Source organism: Mauremys mutica, chromosome 26 (assembly GCF_020497125.1).
Source record: "Mauremys mutica isolate MM-2020 ecotype Southern chromosome 26, ASM2049712v1, whole genome shotgun sequence".
Lineage (NCBI taxonomy): Eukaryota > Metazoa > Chordata > Testudines > Geoemydidae > Mauremys > Mauremys mutica.
Window position 1 is genome coordinate 12,112,817 of NC_059097.1, and position 25,556 is coordinate 12,138,372.

The 25,556-nt window shown below is 51.6% G+C and overlaps 1 protein-coding gene across 1 annotated transcript in view; it reads right to left on the minus strand.

Annotated features, from left to right (window-relative positions):
* The window catches only part of LOC123356632, a 1,710,063-nt gene that overhangs the window by 1,345,582 nt on the left and 338,925 nt on the right, over window positions 1-25,556 (minus strand). The window contains 1 exon segment of the mRNA XM_044999989.1: window positions 2,282-3,494. Coding sequence (XP_044855924.1) covers window positions 2,282-3,494 — 1,213 coding nt within the window.

A 25,556-nucleotide genomic window follows, 5' to 3' on the forward strand; every position in this document is an offset into this window, starting at 1 on the left:
ACGTGGTTTCAAATCCCACTCCTGACATGACCATTTTCTTTTATCTGGAGAAAATGGCCTCACTTCAGTCTCCTTTGCAACAATAGGACACCATTTGTTTAGCTTTTCTTTTCCAGTAGTTGTGAGAGAAGTTCCAAACTAGGGGGAAACAGGGTCTTTTCCCTCAACCGATCAATTTTTGTCTTCCTTCATTCCAAGCCATTTTCTCAGATACAGCCATATTTCCCACACTTTTTTGTTCAGCGTTCTTTGCTTTTATGAAATTTTAGGGTCATCATTTAATTGCCACACAACTGTACTTATGAAGTGAAGTGAAACACAATATTTTTTGGATATTCTTGCAGAAGAGTTTTGCTTTCTGACCTGGAATTGAACAGGGGCTACCCAAGGGGGACAATGCTACTCCCTTTTTTTGCCTCATCCGAAAAAACATACATTCCTGATGCCCTTTGTTTCCTTGCCCTTTTTAGGGTAAATTTACACTTCTCAGAAGTAGAATCCTTTACAAAACCACTCAAAATCTCAGCTGTGTCGTAAGCAATGGCTTCCGGAAACGTGCCCAGCTTTTCTTTAATTTGGTGACACGGGTCCAGGCAAGGGACTGGATACAGGCCTGGATCAGAATCTTCATTACCAGAGCTAGAATTTCTATTTAAAAATAGCTATTTTTCTGCTGCTATTAGATTTCCAACACTGATTTCATTTTATACACATTTTTTGCATCTATTAAGGATAAATTGAACAAAAATACCACTTCTCTTTCCTCAACACCTGCATCATGAAGGGGAGCATTCCAAATAGGAAAGATCTTCTGTGGGGCATGGGTTACAAAAATGCTTCGGGAACCAAATACATGGGCACTTTGCCAAGTTAAAAATCACTTAATGTGGAATTCTCTCCCCAAATCATCTGAGAAAATACTGACTTAAATAATTGAACTACACTGTGATCATATACACTTCCTTCAGTTAATTGGGCTTCTGCTGTTGTTCACCATTTCCGAATAGAGATTTTAAATCACTGCTGTTTCTTTGTTAGCATGTGCAGTAAATTGGAGAGTTCTCCACTGTTGTCAGAACTGCACTTGAACTTTCTCCGTGTCACCATGGAGGGGTGGGGAAAAAGCAAAGCTGAAGTGACAAATGAGGACTTTAGGAAATGGTCATTTGTCTTCAATTCTCCAAGAAATCTGAGCTACGTCCTATCGAACTGAACTAATATCCAATTGGGTGAGCAAACAGCCTTCAGGAAAGAGAGAAACCCACATCACAGAGACACAGAATACATGGCAATGAAAGTATCAAGAGAAATTCCAGAGCAGGTTACATCTGATTATTATTTAGAATCAGGACAAGAGATTCTCCCATCACATTCTCCTCTGATCCATTCAAAGCAGCTTCACTCAGCACTCTCTCAATAGTCAGTTATGTTATTTACAAAATTGTAAGTATCCCAGCATCCCCATAATGGGGGACAAAATAGTCCTCTTGCCAGAAGTGGCTTTACCAATAGATGAAACCTGGTATTTAAACGCCAAATAATCACACTATGTTTGGGATCAATTTAAATTCCCCTTCCAGGTCTTTGACACTTTCATCTCCAGTCATAGCAACTCTGCTATAGGAGGAAAGAAATCAAAGCATCATCTCCAAGCACAGACAGCTGAGAACTCTTCCTCATATGACATTTTGAGAAGTGGAGGGATAGAATGTGATGAAAATAAACTCTGCACAGAGAAGCCAAAATGTAACAGTTCTGGAGTGATGGGGAAGGAGGGAATCTCTGAACCACCCCATCTCCTTCCAGTGTCACAGAGGCTGAAATGACACTTTTTTCCCCTGCTTCTCTTTATTTAACTATAACATGAAAAATTCCCAATGTAACTGCTCTTTAGCACAACCCAGAGCAACGTGAGAACAACTGGCAAGGATTCAATCTGTATCACTGGCGACTCTAACAATAACTTTGCAATAGGAGGAAAGGTATAAATGAGACGCTCCCTGGTTCCTCATAGGAAGGGCACACTCCAATTACTTGTGGGATAATTGAGTTGATAGAAAGGACAAATGGGCCCACCCTCAAAAGAAGGCAAACTACAAAAGGCATAAATGGGCCACTCATCTGGCCAAGCTGAGGGATAACAGTGCTGCAAACAGTTCAAACAGATTAAAAAAGTTATTAAGTGGGAATCAGGAAAAGTATGAAAGAAAAAAAATTGATAGCCCTAGAGGGTTTTATGGTGTTCACTGCCCTTGCAGATTCTCTGATGGCTAATATGAGCTGAGTGCCAAGAGAAGGTTTTCCCACACTCACTGCATTTGTAGGGCCGGTCCCCTGTGTGGATTCTCTGATGAACAGAAAGGTTTGATCTTTGAGTGAAGCTTTTCCCACACTCACGGCATTCGTAGGGCCTTTCCCCCGTGTGGATTCTCTGATGTTTAGAAAGGTCTGAGCTGCTAGTGAAGCTTTTCCCACACTCACTGCATTCGTAGGGCCTGTCCCCCATGTGGATTCTCTGATGTTTAGAAACGTCTGAGCTGCGACTGAAGGTTTTCCCACACTCACGGCATTCGTAGGGCCTGTCCCCTGTGTGGATTCTCTGATGTTGAGAAAGGTTTGAGCTGCTAGTGAAGCTTTTCCCACACTCACTGCATTCGTAGGGCCTGTCCCCCGTGTGGATTCTCTGATGTCTAAAAAGGTGTGAGCTGCTAGTGAAGGTTTTCCCACACTCACGGCATTCGTAGGGCCTGTCCCCTTTGTGGATTCTCTGATGTTTAGAAAGGGCTGAGCTGCGACTGAAGGTTTTCCCACACTCACGGCATTCGTAGGGCCTGTCCCCTGTGTGGATTCTCTGATGTTGAGAAAGGTTTGAGCTGCTAGTGAAGCTTTTCCCACACTCACTGCATTCGTAGGGCCTGTCCCCCGTGTGGATTCTCTGATGTCTAAAAAGGTGTGAGCTGCTAGTGAAGGTTTTCCCACACTCACGGCATTCGTAGGGCCTGTCCCCTTTGTGGATTCTCTGATGTTTAGAAAGGTCTGATCGGCGATTGAAGGTTTTCCCACACTCACGGCATTCGTAGGGCCTGTCCCCTGTGTGGATTCTCTGATGTTGAGAAAGGTTTGAGCTGCTAGTGAAGCTTTTCCCACACTCACTGCATTCGTAGGGCCTGTCCCCTGTGTGGATTCTCTGATGTCTAAAAAGGTGTGAGCTGCTAGTGAAGGTTTTCCCACACTCACAGCATTCGTAGGGCCTGTCCCCTGTGTGGATTCTCTGATGAACAGAAAGGGCTGATCTGCGATTGAAGGTTTTCCCACACTCACGGCATTCGTAGGGCCTGTCCCCTGTGTGGATTCTCTGATGTTCAGAAAGGTCTGATCTGCGATTGAAGGTTTTCCCACACTCACAGCATTCATAGGGCCTTTCCCCTGTGTGGATTCTCTGATGATTAAGAAGGGCTGAGTAGTCACATAAGTTTTTTCCACACTCTGTGCATGTATTTTTTCTCTTTCCAATGATGATTTCCTGCTTTGTTGTGGTTTCCTTGAGGTCCTTCTGAGTTCCCTGAGAGGAAATACGTTTACCCATTTTCACCCCCGGCTGGTTTCCTTGTTCTCTTTCTGGTCTGTGCTGAATCTCACAGGAGTTTTCCTCCTCATGACTCCTGGACACATTGCTTTTTGATCTTTGCAATAATGCTCTGTGCTTATCCACTTGCTGAACATTTTTCTGCTGAGAATTCTGCTCCTCTTTCTCACATGCCATTGCATCACCTGCGGTGAAAAAGACAGAAACATCAAACAGGGATGAAAAGTGAAAAGCCAAAACAACCTAAGTGCTGGAGGGAGGTCAAATAAAAATCACAAACTGAACTCCCCCATACTCTTCCCCAAAACAGGAGAGAGGAGGGGATCAATTTGGCTTTTAAATCCCATCCAAATTCTCAGGGGGAAGGGAGGAAGCTACTGCCTGGTGTCTGCTAGAATCTACGGGAAGCCATGAGCTATAGCTACCCTGAGAATATGACCCCTGCTGGCAACAATAATGAACTGAGAGACCTCTCAAGGGCTTGGTAGGGCATCCCAGATGTTTCCTTCAGGCACTTTCACACTCAGAGTTGGTTTAATGTTTCCTCACCTCTGCAGGAAGATCTCAGGGTCTGTTTTCCCTCTGAACCCTGCAGGTCTGAGACCCACGGCTCTTCCCCTTGTTCCAGCTGGGAGATCACATCAGGTTTGGAAAATGGAAACCCTGCTCAGATGAAAGAAAACAAAGGAGTTCCGTTGATTTCATAAAACTTTGTCATAACAAACCATTCTATTAATTTAACTTTAATACTTAGTGTGACCCAGTGTGCCTGGGCTAGTCCTCACTGAAAATGCCAAGACCAGGGCAGGCTAAAAAAGGGAGAGCAGAGGCTCCCCAAACTGGTGGTTAACACGGAAGTTAAACTCACCAACCAGTCACCAACTGTGTTTCTGATCCCCCACACTGGTTATCGAGAAACTGAAAAAAGAAATCACACGGCCCCCTTTATTGCATTCCAGTTCTCTGACTCCCAATCAGCAACTAGGTCCAGCACAGTGAGAGGTTATTTAAAAACTCTACTCTCATAAACAAAGTGTTCTTCTGACCCCAGAGTCAGCCACATTACCAGGTCAGTATAGGTTTGGATCTTACTCAAAATACTACGATGCCAGCCAATCATTGGCATCTAAACTAAAGGTTTATAAGCAAGAAAGCATCTAAACTAAAGGTTTATTATAAAAGAAAAAGAAAAAGGGAGTTGTTAAATGGGAAAGCAGTCAGACACATTCAGAAATCTATACATCTGGTTCTTAGCAGTATTGGTGAGTTTCTGGCTTGAAAGGCTTTCTGGTACACATCCACATTATTCAGTCCTTTGTTCAAGCCTTCAGTTTGTAGAGAAGTTGCTCCAGAGGTAGGAAGAGGAATTGAAGACAAAATGGAGATGATGCAGCTGCCCTTTATATTCCTTTTGCCAAGTGGCTTCTACTTCCTGTGTCCCAAACACAAGCTTCACAGCACATGGCATGGAAAAGCCTTGGAGTTGTCAGTACACAGTGCGATACAGCCTGGCCAGAGGGCAGCAGGAGAGGGTTAGCAGGGAGCCTTATTCCCTGCAGAGGGAAGAAAGTTTGCTATAGATTAACTAGAGCACCTGAAGCCAATTAGAGCCCCAGCAGTCAGTCACCTGATAAAGACCCTTGCTCCAATCAGACAGGGAAGGAGCTGGAGCAGAGGGGATTGGTGTTGGAGCAGAGAACAGTTTGAAGGGAAGCAGTGGAAAGTTTGGAGAAGTGCTGCAGTGGGCTAAGAAGTCCAAGACCCTAGGTAAGGGGCACCTGGCTTGTACAGAGGGAGGGCAGGAAGCCCCCACAAGCTGAAGGGTAGGAGCGGGAAGTAGCCTAGGGGAAGGAACCATCAGTTCAAGTGGTTTACCACTATCCTCAGGGCCCCTGGGTTGGGACCTGGAGTAGAGGGCGGGCCCAGGTCCCTCCCTCTCCACTCCCCTCCTCAAGGACACTAGTGGGGTAATTAAAATACCGATTCAGAGGCAAGCAATGGTGCCCTGAACCTTCCCCAAAGAAGAGAGAGCGCGAGACCCAGCATAACATTACCGGCAATTTGCCACATGTGGTGTCAGGAGTGGGATCTGCGCGCTGGGGACTTAGACCAGGGTTAGGCAAAACCCTCCTATCCTTAAGATGGACGACGTGGTCAAGGCCCTTATACAAGCCACCGCGGCCCAGCAGGAGACTACCCGAGTCCAAGCAACCGCCCAACAGGAGGTGACTAGAATGCAGCAGGACCAATCATCTGTTGATGAGTCAGGCTGCTCAAGACCAAGCCCTGCTGAAAGACCTGGTGAACCAGATGAAGGCCCTTATGGAGCAGAATCGCAACTGTAAAGGGACCCGGACCGTACGGGCTAGCCATTGCCTACAGAAAATGACACGGGAGGATGATGTGGAGGCACATCCTGGCTTTTGAAAGAGCAGCCCTGCGGGAGGCCTGGCCCCGAGATCAATGGTCTGGTATCCTTGCCCCATTCCTGTGTGGGAAAGCCCAGAAGGTCAATTACGATATGGCCGCAGAGGCTGCAGCAGATTATTCCCAGCTGAAGGCAGAGATCCTGGCCAGGTTTGGAGTAACGACATTGCGAGCCCAGAGGTTCCATGAGTGGCGGTATACGGAGGACAAGACACCCCGATCACAATTGTTTGACCTGATACACCTGACCCTGGGGCCCTGAGGCCCTTAGCTCTGAGAAGATGATGGAGGTTCTGGTATTGGACCGGTATATGAGGGGGCTACCACCAGGTCTCAGGTCTTGGGTTGGCCAGAATGATCCCTCTACCTATGATGAGTTGGTCTCCCTCGTGGAAAGACAGCTGGCAGCCCGCGAACTGTTCCAGACCCCAGGCAGGGAGTCACGGCAATCCAGGAAGCCAACCCCAAACCCAAGGCCCCGGGCTTTCGAGAACTATAGGAGAACTGTAACCAGGAGGAAAGACACCGAGGAATGGCTTGAGGCCAGGAAGGGACCTTGGGGGTTTGGGAAGAGAGGTGGGGGGCCGGCCAAACAGTCCCAGGCAGAGGGTGACAACCGGAATAAGGGGGCGGTGTTATGAGTGTGGGGAATTGGGGCATATACCAGCCCAATGCCCCAACAAGGAAGAACCTATGCAGTGTAATCTGGGGAATTACGGGGAGCAATGTGGCCTAATCGGTCTGGTAGGGGTCACAATGACCTCATATGGATATACCAGACCAGTAAAAATGAATGGTATAAAGACCATAGCATTAATAGATTCCGGGAGTGCTGTCACGCTGGTCTCAGGGAAGTTGGTGGGAACAGACCAGCTAACCCGGGCCAAAAACACAGGGGTAACGTGCATACATGGCACTGTGAATTTTTACCCTACAATCCCGGTGCAGATTGAGATCCAGGGGAATACTACCAGGGTTTCTGCAGGGGTGGTCCCCAAGCTCCCCTACCTTGTTTTAATTGGTAGACTTCCCCGGGTTTAAGAGCTTACTTACCCCAATAGAGCCAGGGGAGGGTAGCAACCCCCAGGCTGAGACGGAGGCACCTACAGATAGCATCAGCCCAATGTTTGCCAAATTTGCTCCAGGGTTATTCTCATCCCCTGGGAAACCCCGAAAGTCTAGGTGAGAACGAAGGGCAGATAAAAGATTAGGGACCAGGATTCTAGCAGAGAATCAAAAAACTTCCCTTGTGGGTAAGCGAACCCGCTCAGGAGAGCAGGAGATAATTCAGGCCAAGGAAGACTCGGAGGCGGTTCCTAGCCCAAGTGGCAGCACCCCAGGGGGAAGAGTAGAAATAGGCCCCCTAGAATTAGGTCAGTTGGGTACTGCACGTGAGACTTTTGGGCAGGATCAGGCCGATGATCCGTTATATGCAAACGTGAGGGAGGAGGTAGTGGAAGTGAATGGTGTACCTGTGGAAGGAAAGATCAAAGGCCCAAGGCCATATTATGTGCTCAAACGCGATCTTTTGTACAGAATAGAGCAAATACGAGGGGAAGAAGTAGAGCAACTCTTAGTCCCACGGAAACACATAAGGGCAGTACTAGAGTTAGCTCACAGCCATCTATTTGGGGGACATCTAGGGGTAGACAAGACACTAGATAGAATCCTAAGGAGGTTTTATTGGCCAGGGATACGAGCAGAAGTCCAGCGTTATTGTGCCTCCAGCCCTGAATGCCAGTTGCATAGCCCCCGACCTCACTTGCGGGCCCCATTAGTACCTTTGCCTATTATTGACGTCCCTTTCGAGAGGATAGCCATGGACATAGTGGGCCCATTAGAAAAATCGGCACGGGGCCACCGAAACGCACTAGTCATCCTTGACTATGCCACGCGGTATCCAGAGGCCATTCCTTTAAGAAACCCCACATCCAAGGCAATAGCAAAGGAACTACTACAGGTATTCACCAGAGTGGGCATCCCTAAGGAGATCCTGACAGACCAAGGAACCCCGTTCATGTCAAAACTAATGAAAGACTTATGTGCCCTGCTCCGCATCCAGGCCATACAGACCTCAGTCTACCATCCACAAACAGATGGACTGGTCGAGCGATTTAATCGTACCCTTAAAAGTATGATCCGGAAGGTGGTAGCACAGGATGGAAAAGACTGGGATACCCTTCCACCGTATTTAATGTTCGCTATACGGGAAGTCCCCCAGGCGTCCACGGGTTTTTCTCCCTTTGAACTATTATATGGACACCACCCATGCGGGATATTAGATATCGCCAAGGAAGACTGGGAGGAACAACCCAACCCAGGAAAGAATGTCACTGAGCACATGACACAGATGAGAGAGCGAATAACTCGAGTAACTCCGATAGTACGGGAACATTTGGAAAAAGCACCAGAGGCCCAGCGGACATATTACAACCGTCGGGCGAAAGTACGGAGATTTCAGCCAGGGGAACGGGTGATGGTGTTAGTGCCGACAGCAGAAAGCAAACTTCTAGCCAGCTGGCATGGACCATGAGAGACAGTGGAAGCCATTGGGGAAGTGAACTATAAGGTTAGACAACCAGACCACCGAAAGCCAGAGCAAATCTACCACGTCAACTTACTGAAGCCCTGGCATGAACGAGAGACGTGTCTGGTCATTCGAGGAGCTCCACCTCAGACAGACGACCCTCGGGACAGGTAAAGATATCTCCTGAATTAACCCCAGAACAACGAACAGAGGTCATTGAAATGATCCACCGGAATCAGGACGTATTCTGTACACAACCGGGACGAACGACACTAGTCCAACATCATATTGTCATCAGCCCCAGAGTAAGGGTGACGTTAAGACCATACCGAATACCGGAAGCTAAAAGGGAAGAAATTAGGATGGAAGTGAAGAAGATGCTGGAACTCAGGGTCACTGAAGAATCCCACAGTCAGTGGTCCAGTCCGATCGTCCTAGTCCCCAAGCCTGATGGCACCCTGAGGTTTTGTAACGACTTCCAGAAATTGAATGAAGTATCCCACTTCAATGCCTACCCGATACCACGCACTGACGAGCTAGTTGATCAGTTAGGCAAGGCCTGATACCTAATCACTCTGGATCTGACCAAAGGACATTGGCAAATTCCCCTGGCCAAGGATGCCAAGGAAAAGACTGCCTTCTCTACACCCGATGGCCTGTTTCAATACACTGTGCTCCCTTTCGGACTCCATGGGGCCTCTGCAACATTCCAACGACCTATGGATAAGTTACTACGACCCCATGCCAAGTATGCCACCGCCTATCTAGACGACATAGTCATACATAGCCCTGACTGGGAAATGCACCTAGGAAAAGTAGAAGCAGTGCTGGACGCCCTGCGAAAGGCCGGTCTCACTGCTAACCCTCTCAAGTGCGTGACAGGACTAGCTGAGGCCAGATACCTCGGGCATGTAGTAGGGAGAGGTTTGGTAAAACCCCAATGGAACAAAGTGGAGGCAATACAAGGTTGGCCTCGACCAATCCGCAAACAGCAGGTCAGAACGTTTTTAGGGATAGTAGGATTCTATCGGAGATTCATCCGTCATTTTGCCACAAGAGCAGGGCCATTGATGGATCTGATAAAAGCTCGAGGCCCCGAGATAGTTAAGTGGACTGATGCAACTGAAGAAGCATTTGTAGATTTACGGACAGCCCTATGCTGCCATCCAGTACTCATAGCCCCAGACTTCGAGAAGGAATTCATCCTACAAACGGATGCCTCGGAGGTGGGGCTCGGTGCCATCCTTTCCCAGATGGTAGGGGAGGAGGAGCACCCCATCTTGTACTTCAGCCGGAAGCTCCTCCCCAGGGAACAAAAGGACGCTGTTGTCGAAAAGGAATGTCTGGCGATAAAATGGGCTATGGAGACTCTCTGCTACTATCTCCTGGGGCGGCGGTTTACCCTCGTGACAGACCATGCCCCACTCCAGTGGATGCACAGGAACAAGGAGAGGAACGCTAGAGTGATGAGGTGGTTCCTCTCTGCAGCCTTTCCATTTTCGGGTCTAGCATAGGGCTGGAAGCCAACATGGCAAGACTGATGGCCTATCGCGACGGCACTGCCTCTCGTCCCAAGTAGCCCAACCCCTTGGTGTTGAGCTGGGGGGGGATATGTGATACAGCATGGCCAGAGGGCAGCAGGAGAGTGTTAGCAGGGAGCCTTATTCCCTGCAAGGGGAGGAAGGTTTGCTATAGATTAACTAGAGCACCTGGAGCCAATTAGAGCCCCAGCAGTCAGTCAGGTGATAAACCCCCCTGCTTCAGTCAGACAGTGTGGGGGAGTTGGAGCAGGAAGGTTTGGTTGGAGCAGAGAGCAGTTTGAAGGAGTTGGAGCAGAGAGCAGTTTTGAAGAGAAACAAAAGGAAAGTTTGGAGGAGTGCAGCGGTGGGCTGAGAAATCCAGAAACCCTAGGTAAGGGGCACCTGGCTTGTGTAGAAGGAGGGCAAGAAGCCCCTCCACAAGCTGAAGGGCAGGAGAGGGAAGTAGCCCAGGGGAAGGAACCGCCAGTTCAAGTGGTTCACCACTAACCTCAGGGCCCCTGGGTTGGGACCTGGAGAAGATGGCGGGACCTGGTCCCTCCCTCTCCACTCCCCTCCTCTAGGACACTAGTGGGGTAATTAAAATACTGATTCAGAGGCAAGCAGTGGTGCCCTGAACCTTCCCCAAAGAAGAGAAAGCGCGAGACCCAGCATAACAGTACTGGCAATTTGCCACAGTATTTATAATAAAATAATAATATAAAGTGTCTCTCAATTCCATACAGTGTCACTTAATAAACCAGTGAATTCCCAGGACCGGTTCCTCAGGTGTTTGAAGATGCCGAACACCTTGCTTGTGCAGGACTATAATACCCACATATATGTTGGGAACACACAGACACTGTGCTAGTTTGTTCCCCTATGTTCACTCGTCTAGAAAATTATGATCAATTTTGTTCATAGTATGTGTCAGGGCTGAATCCCCACTCTGTCACTCTGAGTGCAGAAAGTGGGGGCCCGACAGGATTCTACAAATTAATTTGTGCCACTCTAGGCTTGTACTAAAGCCCCAAAGTTACAGCTTTTCTCTGACCTTGGCTTGGTAAATGCTGCCACCACCCAAATGCAAAAAACCCCCAAACTCTTGGACCCAGGAAGGAGCACTTGAGAATTCTTCCCTCTGGGGCACCCTCAAGCCCTTTCACCTCCCCTCCCGGAAAGAGCTGAGAAAGAAAACAAAGGAAATTAGCTGTGGCTACCAGCTAATCAAACAACACACACAAACTTCTTAGGACACCAAAAATCCAATCCTGTTCTTAAAAGAGGTAAATTTTATTAAAATTGAAAAGGAAAACAATACATCTGGAACTTAGGCTTTTGCTAGATCTTAAAAGAAAATTTTTGTAAGCACCCAAAATAGCTTTCTTGGGGGTTCAGCTTAAAGCTTACAAGCAAACAAAAGCATCTGGGATAGCATAGAGGAGATCCAAAAGCCAAAATAAAAAATAAACCTGATTGTGTCTGTCTAAACATTCCCTATCCAAATCATTTCTTCTAGGTATGGAAGATGAATTTTCATACCCGCTTCAAGCCATACACAGCATTGCTACTCCATGTCGCCTTCTCCGGAGAACAACAGACAAAGGGAAAGTTACTTTCCCATTTAACAAAGTTCTAGCCTTTCCATTGGCTCTTTTGGTCAGGTGCCCAATACTTTTTTTTTTTTTTTCAAAAAAAAACCCCTGTTGGCTTGTTAACCCTTTAGAGGTAAAGCAAGCAGAGAACTCGCACCAACAGGGATTTTACAGCCAACTGGCTGGCTGGGTGTTTATAAAAGGGAGATCCCTCCCCTCCCGCCCCTTCATTTATCACTGTATGGCTTGTGAGGTACCATTTGAAAAGACATAATCTACTGAATATCCTCCTGTTAAACTGTGTAGCAACATTGTATGGAAAGTGATGAGATTTTATGGTATGATATTACTGAAAATGCTGCAACCCTAACCCTAAGTTCCTCAGAGACAGCAAGGCAAACAGCTGGTCAAATAGCCATTCTCCACCAGGGGAAGGTGTGAAGATGTGTAGCGAGTCGGTGTGGCTCCCCTCCGGCCCAGCAGAGGGAGCTCCTTGCCAGAACGCCCAAGTGGGCTGAGACACCACTTCCTGTCCCCGCCCCCCGGAAGTCAAGGGGCGGGACAGGAAGTAATAAAAGGAAGACGCCAGAGCTCAGTCAGGAGCCAGCAGCCGCCGGGAGCAGACGTGCCGGCGGGAGCTCCTGACCGGGAGCCTTCTAGGAACCAAGGCAGCTGCCCAGACTGGCCTCCGCTTCCCCGCGCCCACTACGAGGAGGAGGAGCCGCCCGAGCCACCCCGTGACAGGTACTGGGACCACCCGCCGGACTGCCCCTGCGCCCCCCCCGCCCCCCCGAAGAGGAGCCGCCGGGGCTTTCCCGGCCCTGCTTCCCAGAAGAACCGCCGGAGCAAGCCTGGCCGGACTTTCCGGAGGCACTACCCGACCTCCCCCCAAGCCCGGACCCGGAGGAGCCGAGGACCTTTGACTGGCCCGAACCTGATCCAAGTGTGCAGGTAGGCCCCGAGGGGGATATGGAGTGTAGCCCGGGGATAGCCGACCCCTGTCAGGCTACGGACACTGAGGTCCCCATGTCAGTGTGTTGCGGTCAGGACCCCACTGACCAGCGGCTGTGAGAGCCGCTAATAGGGCCCCGGGCTGGAACACAGTGGAGTGGGAGGGCCTGTGTTCCCCCTGCCACCCCACTCGCGGGTGGCAGTTTCCCCCTCACCTCAGCGCTCAGGCAACTGAGCCTATATTGACTCTGCTGTTGCTCAGCCCCTGCTCCAAAGGCCTGAGCCTATATTGACTCTGCTGTTGCTCAGCCCCCTCCAAAGGACTGAGCCTATATTGACTCTGCTGTTGCTCAGCCCCTGCTCCAGAGGCCTGAGCCTATATTGACTCTGCTGTTGCTCAGCCCCTGCTCCAGAGGCCTGAGCCTATATTGACTCTGCTGTTGCTCAGCCCCTGCTCCAGAGGCCTGAGCCTATATTGACTCTGCTGTTGCTCAGCCCCTGCTCCAGAGGCCTGAGCCTATATTGACTCTGCTGTTGCTCAGCCCCTGCTCCAGAGGCCTGAGCCTATATTGACTCTGCTGTTGCTCAGACACAGCACCAGAGGCCTGAGCCTATATTGCCTTTGCTGTTGCTCAGCCCCTGCTCCAGAGGCCTGAGCCTATATTGACTCTGCTGTTGCTCAGCCCCTGATCCAGAGGCCTGAGCCTATATTGACTCTGCTGTTGCTCAGCCCCTGCTCCAGAGGCCTGAGCCTATATTGACTCTGCTGTTGCTCAGCCCCTGCTCCAGAGGCCTGAGCCTATATTGACTCTGCTGTTGCTCAGCCCCTGCTCCAGAGGCCTGAGCCTATATTGACTCTGCTGTTGCTCAGCCCCTGCTCCAGAGGCCTGAGCCTATATTGACTCTGCTGTTGCTCAGCCCCTGCTCCCGAGGCCTGAGCCTATATTGACTCTGCTGTTGCTCAGCCCCTGCTCCAGAGGCCTGAGCCTATATTGACTCTGCTGTTGCTCAGCCCCTGCTCCAGAGGCCTGAGCCTATATTGACTCTGCTGTTGCTCAGCCCCTGCTCCAGAGGCCTGAGCCTATATTGACTCTGCTGTTGCTCAGCCCCTGCTCCAGAGGCCTGAGCCTATATTGACTCTGCTGTTGCTCAGCCCCTGCTCCAGAGGCCTGAGCCTATATTGCCTCTGCTGTTGCTCAGCCCCTGATCCAGAGGCCTGAGCCAATATTGACTTTGCTGTTGCTCAGCCCCTGCTCCAGAGGTCTGAGCCCAAGGACTGCTGTCCGGTTGCCCGCCCTAACTGAGGGCCGGGGCGTATACTTAGTGACTGTGTGCCTTGTGCGGCCCCTGCCTGAGGGTCGGGACCTGGACTCATATTGAGACTGATTGCCGTTATCCAGCCCCCCTGCTCCAGAGGGACTGGACTTCCCACGTAGAGGGGACAAGGAGCGAGTCGGTGTGGCTCCCCTCCGGCCCAGCAGGAGGGTTGAGCCCCGACGCGCCAGCTTACACTGGTGCCTTCTCTGAGGACCACTGACGAACTCCTACCCTGTGAGCAAGGGTAACAAAGCAGAGGGGAGAGGGTTACCTCCCCCCCCCGAGGACCAAGCATGGATATGGAGCGCCTACTTCAGCGCCTTGTGGACGGCCAAGAGCGGCAGCAGGCTGCGCAGCTGCAGCAGCAACAGCACCAGCAGGCCGCACAGCTTGAGCAACAACAGCAGCGGGATGGCCGCCCACCTCCGGCTCACCCAGGAGCTACACGCGGCCCAGATGGAGCAGCAGCAGCAGCTGCTACAACAGCTGGGGACCCAGCTCCAACAGCTCCTGGTTAACCCCCCTCGCCCCACGGGAGGACCAGTTGGCGAGGGGGCAGGGAACCCCCGGATGGCGGCTCCCCTCCGCTTGACTAAGATGGGCCCGGATGATGACCCCGAAGCCTTTCTGGTCACTTTTGAGCGCGTGGCCCTAGTCGCAGGGTGGGCCCGGGAGCATTGGGCCACACTGCTGGCCCCATATCTGACCGGGGCGGCCCAGACGGCATACCGGGATTTAGCGACGGAGGACGCGCGCGACTATGACCAGGTAAAAGCGGCTATCCTAGATGCACTGGACATCAGCCCCGAGACGTTCCGGCAACGATTCCGAGGCCAGACGTACCCATCCGGCGCCCGGCCGCGGGCGGTGGCACAGATGTTAAAGGAGGCCGGCCGCCGCTGGCTCCTTCCCGAACACCGGACCGCGGAACAAGTAACCGAACAAGTCATTTTAGAACAGTTTGTTAGCATCCTGCCCTCCCGAGGAAGGGCCTGGGTGCTCCGCCATCGCCCGGCGACGCTCGCGGTGGCGGTGTCACTTATGGAAGACTTCCTTGCCGCCGAGACGGCGACGGGGCCAACCCTTCCGCGGCCCAGCACTAAGCCCGAGGCCGCCCGCCCAGAGAAAAGGGGGAGCCCCGCGAGCACCGTGCGACCTCCTGGCCGCACGCTCGCCTCGCTCCCGGAGTCTCGAACCCGGTGGCAGGAAGCCGGACCCCGAACAAGACCAGCCGGCCCCAGTCCTGGAGCCCCGGGGGCCCGGCGAAGCCCGCCCCGGAGTCCAAGCCAAAGGGCCGTTCGGAGTCACCGGCCTGAGCTCGGTCCATGCTTTGGGTGCGGGAAATTGGGGCACCTCCAGAGGGATTGCCCCAACATGGACTGTAGCTACGGACAGGTTTGGGCGGGACACAACCGGGCCCGGCCGGCCCTGCATCCCAAACTCACAGTCAACGCGGTTGTTGGGGGCCGGAGCGTCGAGGCCCTGATCGACTCTGGCTGTGGCCAGACACTAGTCCGCCAGGGCTTGGGACCCCGAGCAGACCCCAGTCTGCAACCGATACACTTGCAGTGTATTCACGGCGATGTTCGGCCGTATCCCAGCGCCCGAGTCTCCCTAACGGTCGCGGGGGTCACCCGGAGCTTAACCGTTGGCCTTGCTCCCCACTTGGCGTATCCCGTTGTCCTCGGTCGGGACTGGCCCGCCTTCGAGGAAGTGCTTCGAGCTACACCGACCCTAGAAGCGGAACCCCGGGAGCCCCTACCCGAGTCCAACGGGGACGCCGTTGAGGGAGAGCCCGCAGCTACAGACGACGCGGAGAGGCCAACGGGACCCGCCCGGGACCCCCACCTCTACACCGATTTCTGCCGCGACCAGCGAGCCGACCCTACGCTCGGCCACTGTTACGAGCAGCTCGCGGCGGTGGATGGGGCCATCCTGGACCCCCAACGGGCAGCCCAATGGCCACACTTCGAGCTACGCCGCGACCGACTCTATCGGATAGACCGGGATTCCCGCACTCGCGAACCACAGGTTCAGCTATTAGTCCCCCAGTGTCACCGGCGGGCTGTACTGAAGTTGGCCCACGATGTGCCGGCCGCCGGGCATCTGGGGCAGGAAAAGACGTTGGCAAGGATCCTGGGGCGTTTCTTCTGGCCAGGGATCTATCCCGACGTCCAGAAGTACTGTAGCTCATGCCCACAATGCCAACTCGCCGCTCCACCAGGAGTGCCTCGAGCACCCCTGGTCCCTATGCCACTCATGGAGACACCCTTTGAGCGGGTTGCCATGGACCTTGTGGGGCCCCTGCCGAAAAGCACGGCCGGGTTCCGGTACGTTTTGGTCCTTGTCGACTACGCCACCCGGTTTCCCGGAGGCCGTCCCGCTACGAAGTACGACCGCCCGGGCTATTTCCAAAGAGCTGGTAAAAATATTCGCACGAGTTGGACTCCCCCGGGAGATTTTGACGGATCAGGGAACCAATTTCACCTCTAGGTTGTTGAGACAAGTGTGCGCCATCTTGGGGATAAAACAGCTCCGCACGTCAGTATACCATCCGCAAACGGACGGACTGGTGGAGCGTTTCAATCGCACCCTCAAGGGGATGATGCGAAAGTTCCCACCAGAGGAGCTCCGCTACTGGGACCAGTTCCTACCAGCCCTGCTGTTGGCCATCCGCGAAGTCCCCCAGTCTTCGACGAGGTTCTCCCCATTTGAACTCCTGTATGGACGCCGGCCGCGGGGCCTCCTAGACCTGATGCGGGAGACCTGGGAGCAGTCGGCCTCCCCGGCCCAGGGCCTCCTGGAATATGTCCTACAGTTACAGGGTACTTGTCCCAAGCCGGGACCCTCGCACGGGAGAATTTAAAGAAGGCCCAAGAGAAACAAGAGCGAGCCTATAACCAAGGGGCTCGAGACCGGGAGTTTAAACCGGGGGACCGAGTCCTACTCCTCCTCCCGTCCAGCGAGTCCAAGTTATTGGCTCGCTGGCAGGGACCATATGAGGTCGTCCGGAGGGTGGGAGCGGTTAATTACGAGGTACGCCGACCCGATAGACGCAACGCGACTCAACGGTACCACGTAAATCTACTAAAACCGTGGTCTGACCGGGAGGGCCTCTTAATCAACCCGTACCCGCCCGAGCCGGAACTGGGCCCCCGAGTGCCCGAACCAGACGACCCCCCGACCCCCCTGCTTGGGGAGTCACTTTCCGAGGACCAGCTCAAACAAGCCAAGTGTCTCCTGCGGGCCTTCCAAAAGACCTTTACCGCCGTCCCGGGGTACACTACGCTGGTCTGCCATTCAATCCAAACGGAGCCCGGAAAGGTGGTCCGAGAGACAACCCGGCCGCTGCCCTACAGGATGCGGGAAGCGGTCGAGGAAGAGGTACGAGCGATGCTGGCCCTGGGGGTCATCGAGCCCTCCCTCAGCGAGTGGCGTAGTCCCATAGTCCTGGTGCCCAAGCCCGATGGCACCCGTCGGTTCTGCATCGACTTCCGGGGGGTGAATGCCATCTCCCGTTTCGATGCCTACCCGATGCCCCGAGTGGACGAGCTATTGGACCGATTGGGAGAAGCCCGCTTTATTACCACCCTGGACCTCAGCAAGGGGTATTGGCAAATCCCCCTTGAGGAGACCTCTAAAGAGAAGACCGCCTTTGCCACCCCGACGGGACTGTACCAGTTCACCCGGATGCCCTTCGGTCTTCACGGGGCCCCAGCGACCTTCCAGAGGCTGATGGACCACCTACTTCGAACACATCACGACTATGCGGCCGCGTATCTGGACGATGTGGTCGTCTATAGTCGTCGGTGGGAAGACCATCTACCCCGGGTCGCGGCCGTCCTGAGGTCCCTAAGACAGGCAGGGTTGACGGCTAACCCCAAGAAGTGCCGGATCGCCTGGCAGGAGACTACATACCTGGGGTACACTGTTGGCAGGGGGCAGGTAAAACCCCTGGTGGGGAAGGTCCAGGCCCTAATGGAATGCCCGACCCCGACCACCAAACGGCAGGTCCGGCAGTTCTTAGGCCCCTGGTCGGATATTACAGGAGGTTTGTCCCACAGTTTGCCTCCATAGCAGCACCCCTCACCGGCCTGCTAACAAAGGACAGCCCCCGGCAACTGAAGTGGACCCCAGAATGCGAGTCAGCCTTCCGACGCCTCCAGGACTGCCTCTGTCGGGAACCGGTCCTGTATAGCCCGGACTTCGATCGACGGTTCATCCTACAGACCCGACGCCTCCGAGGTAGGACTGGGGGCCGTCCTGTCCCAGGAGGTGGAGGGGCAGGACCACCCCGTGCTGTACTTAAGTCGTAAGCTGTTCCCCCGTGAGCGAAATTACGCGGTGGTGGAAAAGGAGGCGCTGGCCATAAAGTGGGCCTGTGAAGCCCTCCGTTTCTACCTCTTGGGGGCGCCGTTTACTCTGGTCACGGACCATGCCCCTCTCACCTGGCTAACGCGGATGAAAAGACAAGAATGCCCGCATCATGAGGTGGTACTTGGCCTTGCAGCCGTATGCGTTCACTATTCTGCACCGGGCTGGCACGGACCATGCGAACGCCGACTTTATGTCCCGTATTGGGGGAATGGAAGGGTCTGGCCCCGATCGGCGGGAGCCAGACTTGAGGGGGGGTGTGTGTAGCGAGTCGGTGTGGCTCCCCTCCGGCCCAGCAGAGGGAGCTCCTTGCCAGACGCCCAAGTGGGCTGAGACAACCACTTCCTGTCCCCGCCCCCCGGAAGTCAAGGGGCGGGACAGGAAGTATAAAAGGAAGACGCCAGAGCTCAGTCAGGAGCCAGCAGCCGCCGGGAGCAGACGTGCCGGCGGGAGCTCCTGACCGGGAGCCTTCTAGGAACCAAGGCAGCTGCCCAGACTGGCCCTCCGCTTCCCCGCGCCCACTACGAGGAGGAGGAGCCGCCCGAGCCGCCCCGTGACAGGTACTGGGACCACCCGCCGGACTGCCCCTGCGCCCCCCCCGAAGAGGAGCCGCCGGGGCTTTCCCGGCCCTGCTTCCCAGAAGAACCGCCGGAGCAAGCCTGGCCGGACTTTCCGGAGGCACTAACCCGACCTCCCCCCAAGCCCGGACGCCGGAGGAGCCGAGGACCTTTGACTGGCCCGAAACCTGATCCAAGTGTGCAGGTAGGCCCCGAGGGGGATATGGAGTGTAGCCCCGGGATAGCCGACCCCTGTCAGGCTACGGACACTGAGGTCCCCATGTCAGTGTGTTGCGGTCAGGACCCCACTGACCAGCGGCTGTGAGAGCCGCTAATAGGGCCCCGGGCTGGAACACAGTGGAGTGGGAGGGCCTGTGTTCCCCCTGCCACCCACCCACTCGCGGGTGGCAGTTTCCCCCTCACCTCAGCGCTCAGGCAACTGAGCCTATATTGACTCTGCGTGTTGCTCAGCCCCTGCTCCAAAGGCCTGAGCCTATATTGACTCTGCTTGTTGCTCAGCCCCTGCTCCAGAGGCCTGAGCCTATATTGACTCTGCTGTTGCTCAGCCCCTGCTCCAGAGGCCTGAGCCTATATTGACTCTGCTGTTGCTCAGCCCCTGCTCCAGAGGCCTGAGCCTATATTGACTCTGCTGTTGCTCAGCCCCTGCTCCAGAGGCCTGAGCCTATATTGACTCTGCTGTCGCTCAGCCCCTGCTCCAGAGGCCTGAGCCTATATTGCCTTTGCTGTTGCTCAGCCCCTGCTCCAGAGGCCTGAGCCTATATTGACTCTGCTGTTGCTCAGCCCCCTGCCTCCCGAGGCCTGAGCCTATATTGACTCTGCTGTTGCTCAGCCCCTGCTCCCGAGGCCTGAGCCTATATTGACTCTGCTGTTGCTCAAGCCCCTGCTCCAGAGGCCTGAGCCTATATTGACTCTGCTGTTGCTCAGCCCCTGCTCCAGAGGCCTGAGCCTATCTTGACTCTGCTGGTGCTCAGCCCCTGCTCCAGAGGCCTGAGCCTATATTGACTCTGCTGTTGCTCAGATCCCCTGCTCCAGAGGCCTGAGCCTATATTGACTCTGCTGTTGCTCCGCCCCTGCTCCAGAGGCCTGAGCCTATATTGACTCTGCTGTGGGCTCAGCCCCTGCTCCAGAGGCCTGAGCCCTATATTGCCTTTGCTGTTGCTCAGCCCCTGATCCAGAGGCCTGAGCCTATATTGACTTTGCTGTTGCTCAGGCCCCTGCTCCAGAGGTCTGAGCCCAAGGACTGCTGTCCGGTTGCCCGCCCTAACTGAGGGCCGGGGCGTATACTTAGTGACTGTGTGCCTTGTGCGGCCCCTGCCTGAGGGTCGGGACCTGGACTCATATTGAGACTGATTGCCGTTATCCAGCCCCCCTGCTCCAGAGGGACTGGACTTCCCACGTAGAGGGGACAAGGAGCGAGTCGGTGTGGCTCCCCTCCGGCCCAGCAGGAGGGTTAGAGCCCCGACGCGCCAGCTTTACAAGATGACATTTACATTCCATCACAGGGACACTTGAAGCTCGTTCCTATGAGAGCCTGTCAACATGACTCAGCTGAGAACTGAAGTGGTTTCTAGTACAAAGGACTGAATTATAAAAAGAGGTGAGGAAAATGCATGAGACTCTCATCTCGCTCTCCTCCCTTTCCCTCCTGCTCATGGACAACTCCTGAAGAACTGAATGTGGGCAGCAGGGGCAGGTTAGGGGAGTCCTGGCTGAAAGGAAAACCAGCCTGTCTCAGCACATGGTGAGAGAAACATTTGTTTATAAATCCTTTTAGCTTGTTAGGTTAAACATTAGTTTGTGTTTTATCTTTGCATTTCTTTCATAAACAATTCTGACTTTTATGCCTCATTACTTGTAGTCACTTCAAATCTTTTTTTTCAGTAGTTAATAATTTTGTTTCCTTTTTTTATCTAACCAGTGTGTTTGGATTAAAGTGTGTTGGAAACTCCATTTGGAAGGCTGGTGCATGTCATTTTCCACTGTTGAAACAACAGATTTCATATGAGCTCCCATTGTTCAGGAGTGTGCTGGACAGTGCAAGATGCACATTTCTGGGGGAAGTCTGGGACCAGAGAATTTTCTGGGGTTCTCCTGTGGGTACTGTAATTTGTGAGTCACTGACTAGCAGCACTCAATACTGTGTAGCTGGGAGCGAGTTACATGCTGGAGAATGCGTGTGAACTGCCCAGGAGTGGCTGCTCTCACAGTAGAGCAGTGTAAAAGGCACCCCAGCTTGGGGAACTGAGGGGACACAGCTGTTAACAGTCCAGATTGTACTGTGCTTAATGTCACAGACACTCAATTTCGAAGAGTCTCCTAAAACACACAGAAAGTAAATCCACGTCCCAGAAATCGAAGTCTCCCTGGCACTGCTTCTTGCTGACAGATGGGTCCAGAGACAGAGTCCTGGGGAAGCTGGAAACATAAGCGTGGGGCTCAGTGGAGAACGGGAACAGGAAGGGCAGGGATATTATTGAATGCAGGATCTCAGCAGTGCTAGATGTCAGGATAACACATATTGCAGCCCATTGGCAAACATAATCCTAAATATACATATAAAATGATGGGGTCTAAATTAGTTATTTCCATTGATTTATACAAGGGCAATAAGATATTCTCTGTATTACTGTCTATCCCTTTCTAAATCATTCCTAACATCCTGTTTGCTTTTTTGACTTCCGCTGCACAACTGCTGGATGTCTTCAGAGAAGCTATCCACAATTGGACAAAAAAGATCTTTTTTCCTGATTAGCCTAATTTTTGCCCTCCATATCACATTGTATGTATAGTTGGGGGTTATTTTTTTCCAATCTGCATCACTTTGACATTTATACACATTTGCCATTTTGTTGCCCCAGTCACTTTAGTTTTGTGAGATCTTTTTTGAAGTTCTTCACAGATATGCTTTGGTCTTAACTAACATGAGCATGTTTAGTATTGTGACGTTTATTGATATAATCTGGGACCATAATAGAACATGGTTGCAACCAAGGTTCCTGCTAGTGGCACCAAATCTTATGTACAGGGTGTCAGTCTAAGGTGTCCAAGACGCAGTTTATGGGTTGCTGGTGTATAATTATGGTGTCTATATGTATGTATCATTTTGTAGTTGAAGTTATGAGTAATTGGCTCTAATCCTGTGTTGTAGTATCAAACTTATGCTGTGCTTACTGGGAGACATCCCAGACAACATGGTGTTAGCTCTGTCTTTAGGACCTGCTTGATGGCCCATTAAGGTCCATCAGCTATTCAACTGACCCATCTGAGAGAAGGCACAGATACGGATAGCCTTGTAAACTCAGCAAAGTATGGCAGGGACTCGCCCATGTGACTCCCAGACTCCATTATTGCTGTCATTTTCCCACAGTAAAGAACAAAGAAGTGTTCTTACACCTGGAAAAGCCTATAAAAGGCTGATATGGCCTCATCTCCATCTTGTTTTCAATCCTGCCTTTTTACCTCTGGAGGAACTTTGCTACAAACTGAAGCTCTCAACAAAGGACTGACTGACCCATCCCAGAGGAGGATGTACTCCAGAAGTCTTGATTTGAAACCTGCAGTTTACTCCATCACAGCTACGAAGGCCTGAACTAGAGAACTTTGCCATATACTAGCATGTAATTGATTCCCATTTAAACCAATTATCTACGCTCTCTAACTTTATCTTTTTCCATTTATGAATAAACCTTTAGATTTTAGATTCTAAAGGATTGGCAAACAGCATGATTTGTGGGTAGAAGATCTGATGTGTAATATTGACTTCACTGGGTCTGGGGCTTGATTCTTTGGGATCGAGAGAACCTTTGTCTTTTATTGGGTGTGTTGGTTTTTCATAACCATTCAATCCCCAGGACGAGTGCACGGGTGGTGATACTGGAAGACTGGAGTGTCTTAAGGAAATTGCTTGTGTGACTTGTTGGTTTAACCAGTGGGTTGAAACCAAAGCCCTCTTTTGTCTGGCTGGTTTGGTTTGGTTTGCCTTAGAGGTGGAAAAATCCCAGCCTTGGGCTGTAACTGCCCCTGTTTTTTAAGCGATTTGTCACTCTCAGTTGGGTCCCACCAGAACTGCATCGTCACAAGTATCATCTTGCAAACTTTGCCACCGCACAGTTTACCCCTTACTCCAGATCATTTATGAATATGTTGAATACGATTGGTCATAGGACTGACCCTTGGGGAACATCACGAGTTACTCCTCTCCATTGTGAAAATTTACCATTTATTCCAACCCTTTGTTCCTTGTCTTTTAACCAGTTCTTCTCATCCATGAAAATATCTTCCCTCTTATCCCATAATAATATAATTTATGTAAGAGCCTTGGAAAAAAAAACCAACAATACATACAATATGAATGGGGGCTAAATTTAGCTACAACGAGTCAGGAAAAAAGAGCTTGGAGTCATCGTGGGATTAGTTCTCTGAAGATGACCACGCAGTGTTCAGAGGCGGTCCAAAAGCAAACAGGATGTTACAATCATTAAAAGGGGGATAGAGAATAAGACTGAGAATAGATAATTGCCCAGATATAAATCCATGGTAACACCCACATCTCGAATACTTGTTTTACAGAATGTGGTGGTCTCACCTCAAAAAAGAATATTCCAGCACTAGAAAAGGGTCAGAAAAAGTGGCCACTAAAATGATTAGGAGTTTAGAGAGGGTCTCCATAATGAGGAAATTTTAAAGATACTAGGTCACTTCAGCTGTGAAAAGAGAAGACTAAGGGGGGATATGATAGAGGTATATAAAATCATGAGGTCATGTTGAGAAAGTGGATAAGGAAAAGTTTTATTTACTTATTCCCATAATCACAAGAACTAGGGGACACCATATGAGAATAATAGGCGAGCCAGGTTTAAAACAAATAAAAGAAAGTTCTTCTTCACAACAGCGCACAGTCAACTTGTGGAACTCCTTACCTGAGGGAGGTTGTGAAGGCGAGGACTATAACAATGATTTAAAAATGGAACTGGATAAATTGATGGTGGCTAATTCCAAAAATGGCTTATTAGCCAGGATGGGTAAAGAATGGCTGACCCTAGCCTCCTGTTATGTTGACAGAGGATGGAGATGGATGGTATGATAGAGGATCACTTGATCATTGCCTGTTAGGTTCACTCCCTCTGGGAAACGCAGGCATTGGACACTATCGGATAGAGAGATAACCTGGGCTGGATGGACCTTTTGGTCTGACCCGGTATAGGCCGTTCTTATGACCTGATCTGTCCTTCCGATATATTTATGTAGCCCTGAAATGAGTTGTGGTCTCCATTGACTGTCCTCACTCCACACAGGTTTTCGTGATGCACTTATTTATTGTAAATATTCTCCGTTTTAACACGAGGCACTCTAATTCCCACCCATCCTATTAATTAAGACTTCTAGCATTTGGTGGTACAAGTAAACCTTGAAAAACTTGTCACTTGTATATTTGTCTGCCCAATTCTGATGAGTCAGATTCTTGTGTGTGAGAATGCTTCCTCGTCTGATCTGGCCCCTACTTTATCCTCTTCCCAGCCCTCTCTGCAGGACTAGAACTAGAAACTCCAATCACTAGTCCCCTCTCCCCCTCTAAGAACAATTCACTGTCCGATCCAGGAGCTGCCACTGCAGCCATTGGCTTTCCCCGCACGTCTTAGTTTAAAAAACTTCTCCCGCAACTTTTTTAATGTTAAGTGGAACAGAAGTCTGGTTCCACGTTGGATTAGGTGGAGCCTCATCCTTCCTGTATAGGTTCCCCCATCCCCAACAGTTTCCCCAGTACCTAATCAATCAATAAACGCCCTCCTCTCTAACACCAACATCTCATCCACCCCACTGAGACTCTGAAGCTCTGCCTGCCTACCTGGCCCTGTGCGTGGAACTGGAAAGCATTCTGAGAATGCCACCATAGAGGGTCCCAGTTTTTCTCCTCTTATCCTCGCAGACTCAATTTGGCCTCCAGGACGGTCTCACCTTACCGTTCCATATGTCATTGGTGCCTACATGTACCACGACCCACCGGCTCCTCCCCAGCACTTCACATAAATCTATCTAGATGCCTTGAGAAATCAGCAACCTTTGTACCAAGCAGGCTAGTCACCATACAGTTTTCTTCCCAGTCATCACAAACCCAGCTATCCCTTGTTTCCTAAATGATCAAATCTCCCATTACAAACGGCTGCCTTTTCTTAATGCCTGGGGTAACCTCAGTACAAGAGGTTACCCCAACACCATCTTGGAGGACGGTCCCAACTATGGCAAGGTTTCCCGTCTGCTCCATTGACAGCTCTCCTTCCCTGGGCCATTCATCCTCCTCAACAGCCGCTCCTAACCCTCAGTTTTTACTTGAGGAAACAGGAGATATTAGACACTGTTGCGATACGGCTCCCGTGCTCAGTATCCCAAAGTGTTCAGCAGCAGGGGAGGGTCTCTGGTATGCGTGTGTGTGGTCACATGGCATATTGGGGTGATGCTGAAACATGGCAGGAGTAAAGGTGGCATTGTGGTGCTGGCGGGAACCATGTTCCCTTCTTTTCCCCTTCCAAGAACAGAGGGGACAGGAACCCTTACCCAGCGAGGTCACATTCTCATAGTGTACTCCTGCAATAGCATCCCTGTAGAGGGCTCTCTGAGTGGGGTCCAGCATAGCCCACACTTCCCCTGGGTGAAGAACACAGCCACCTCCTTCGAAGGTCACCGGCC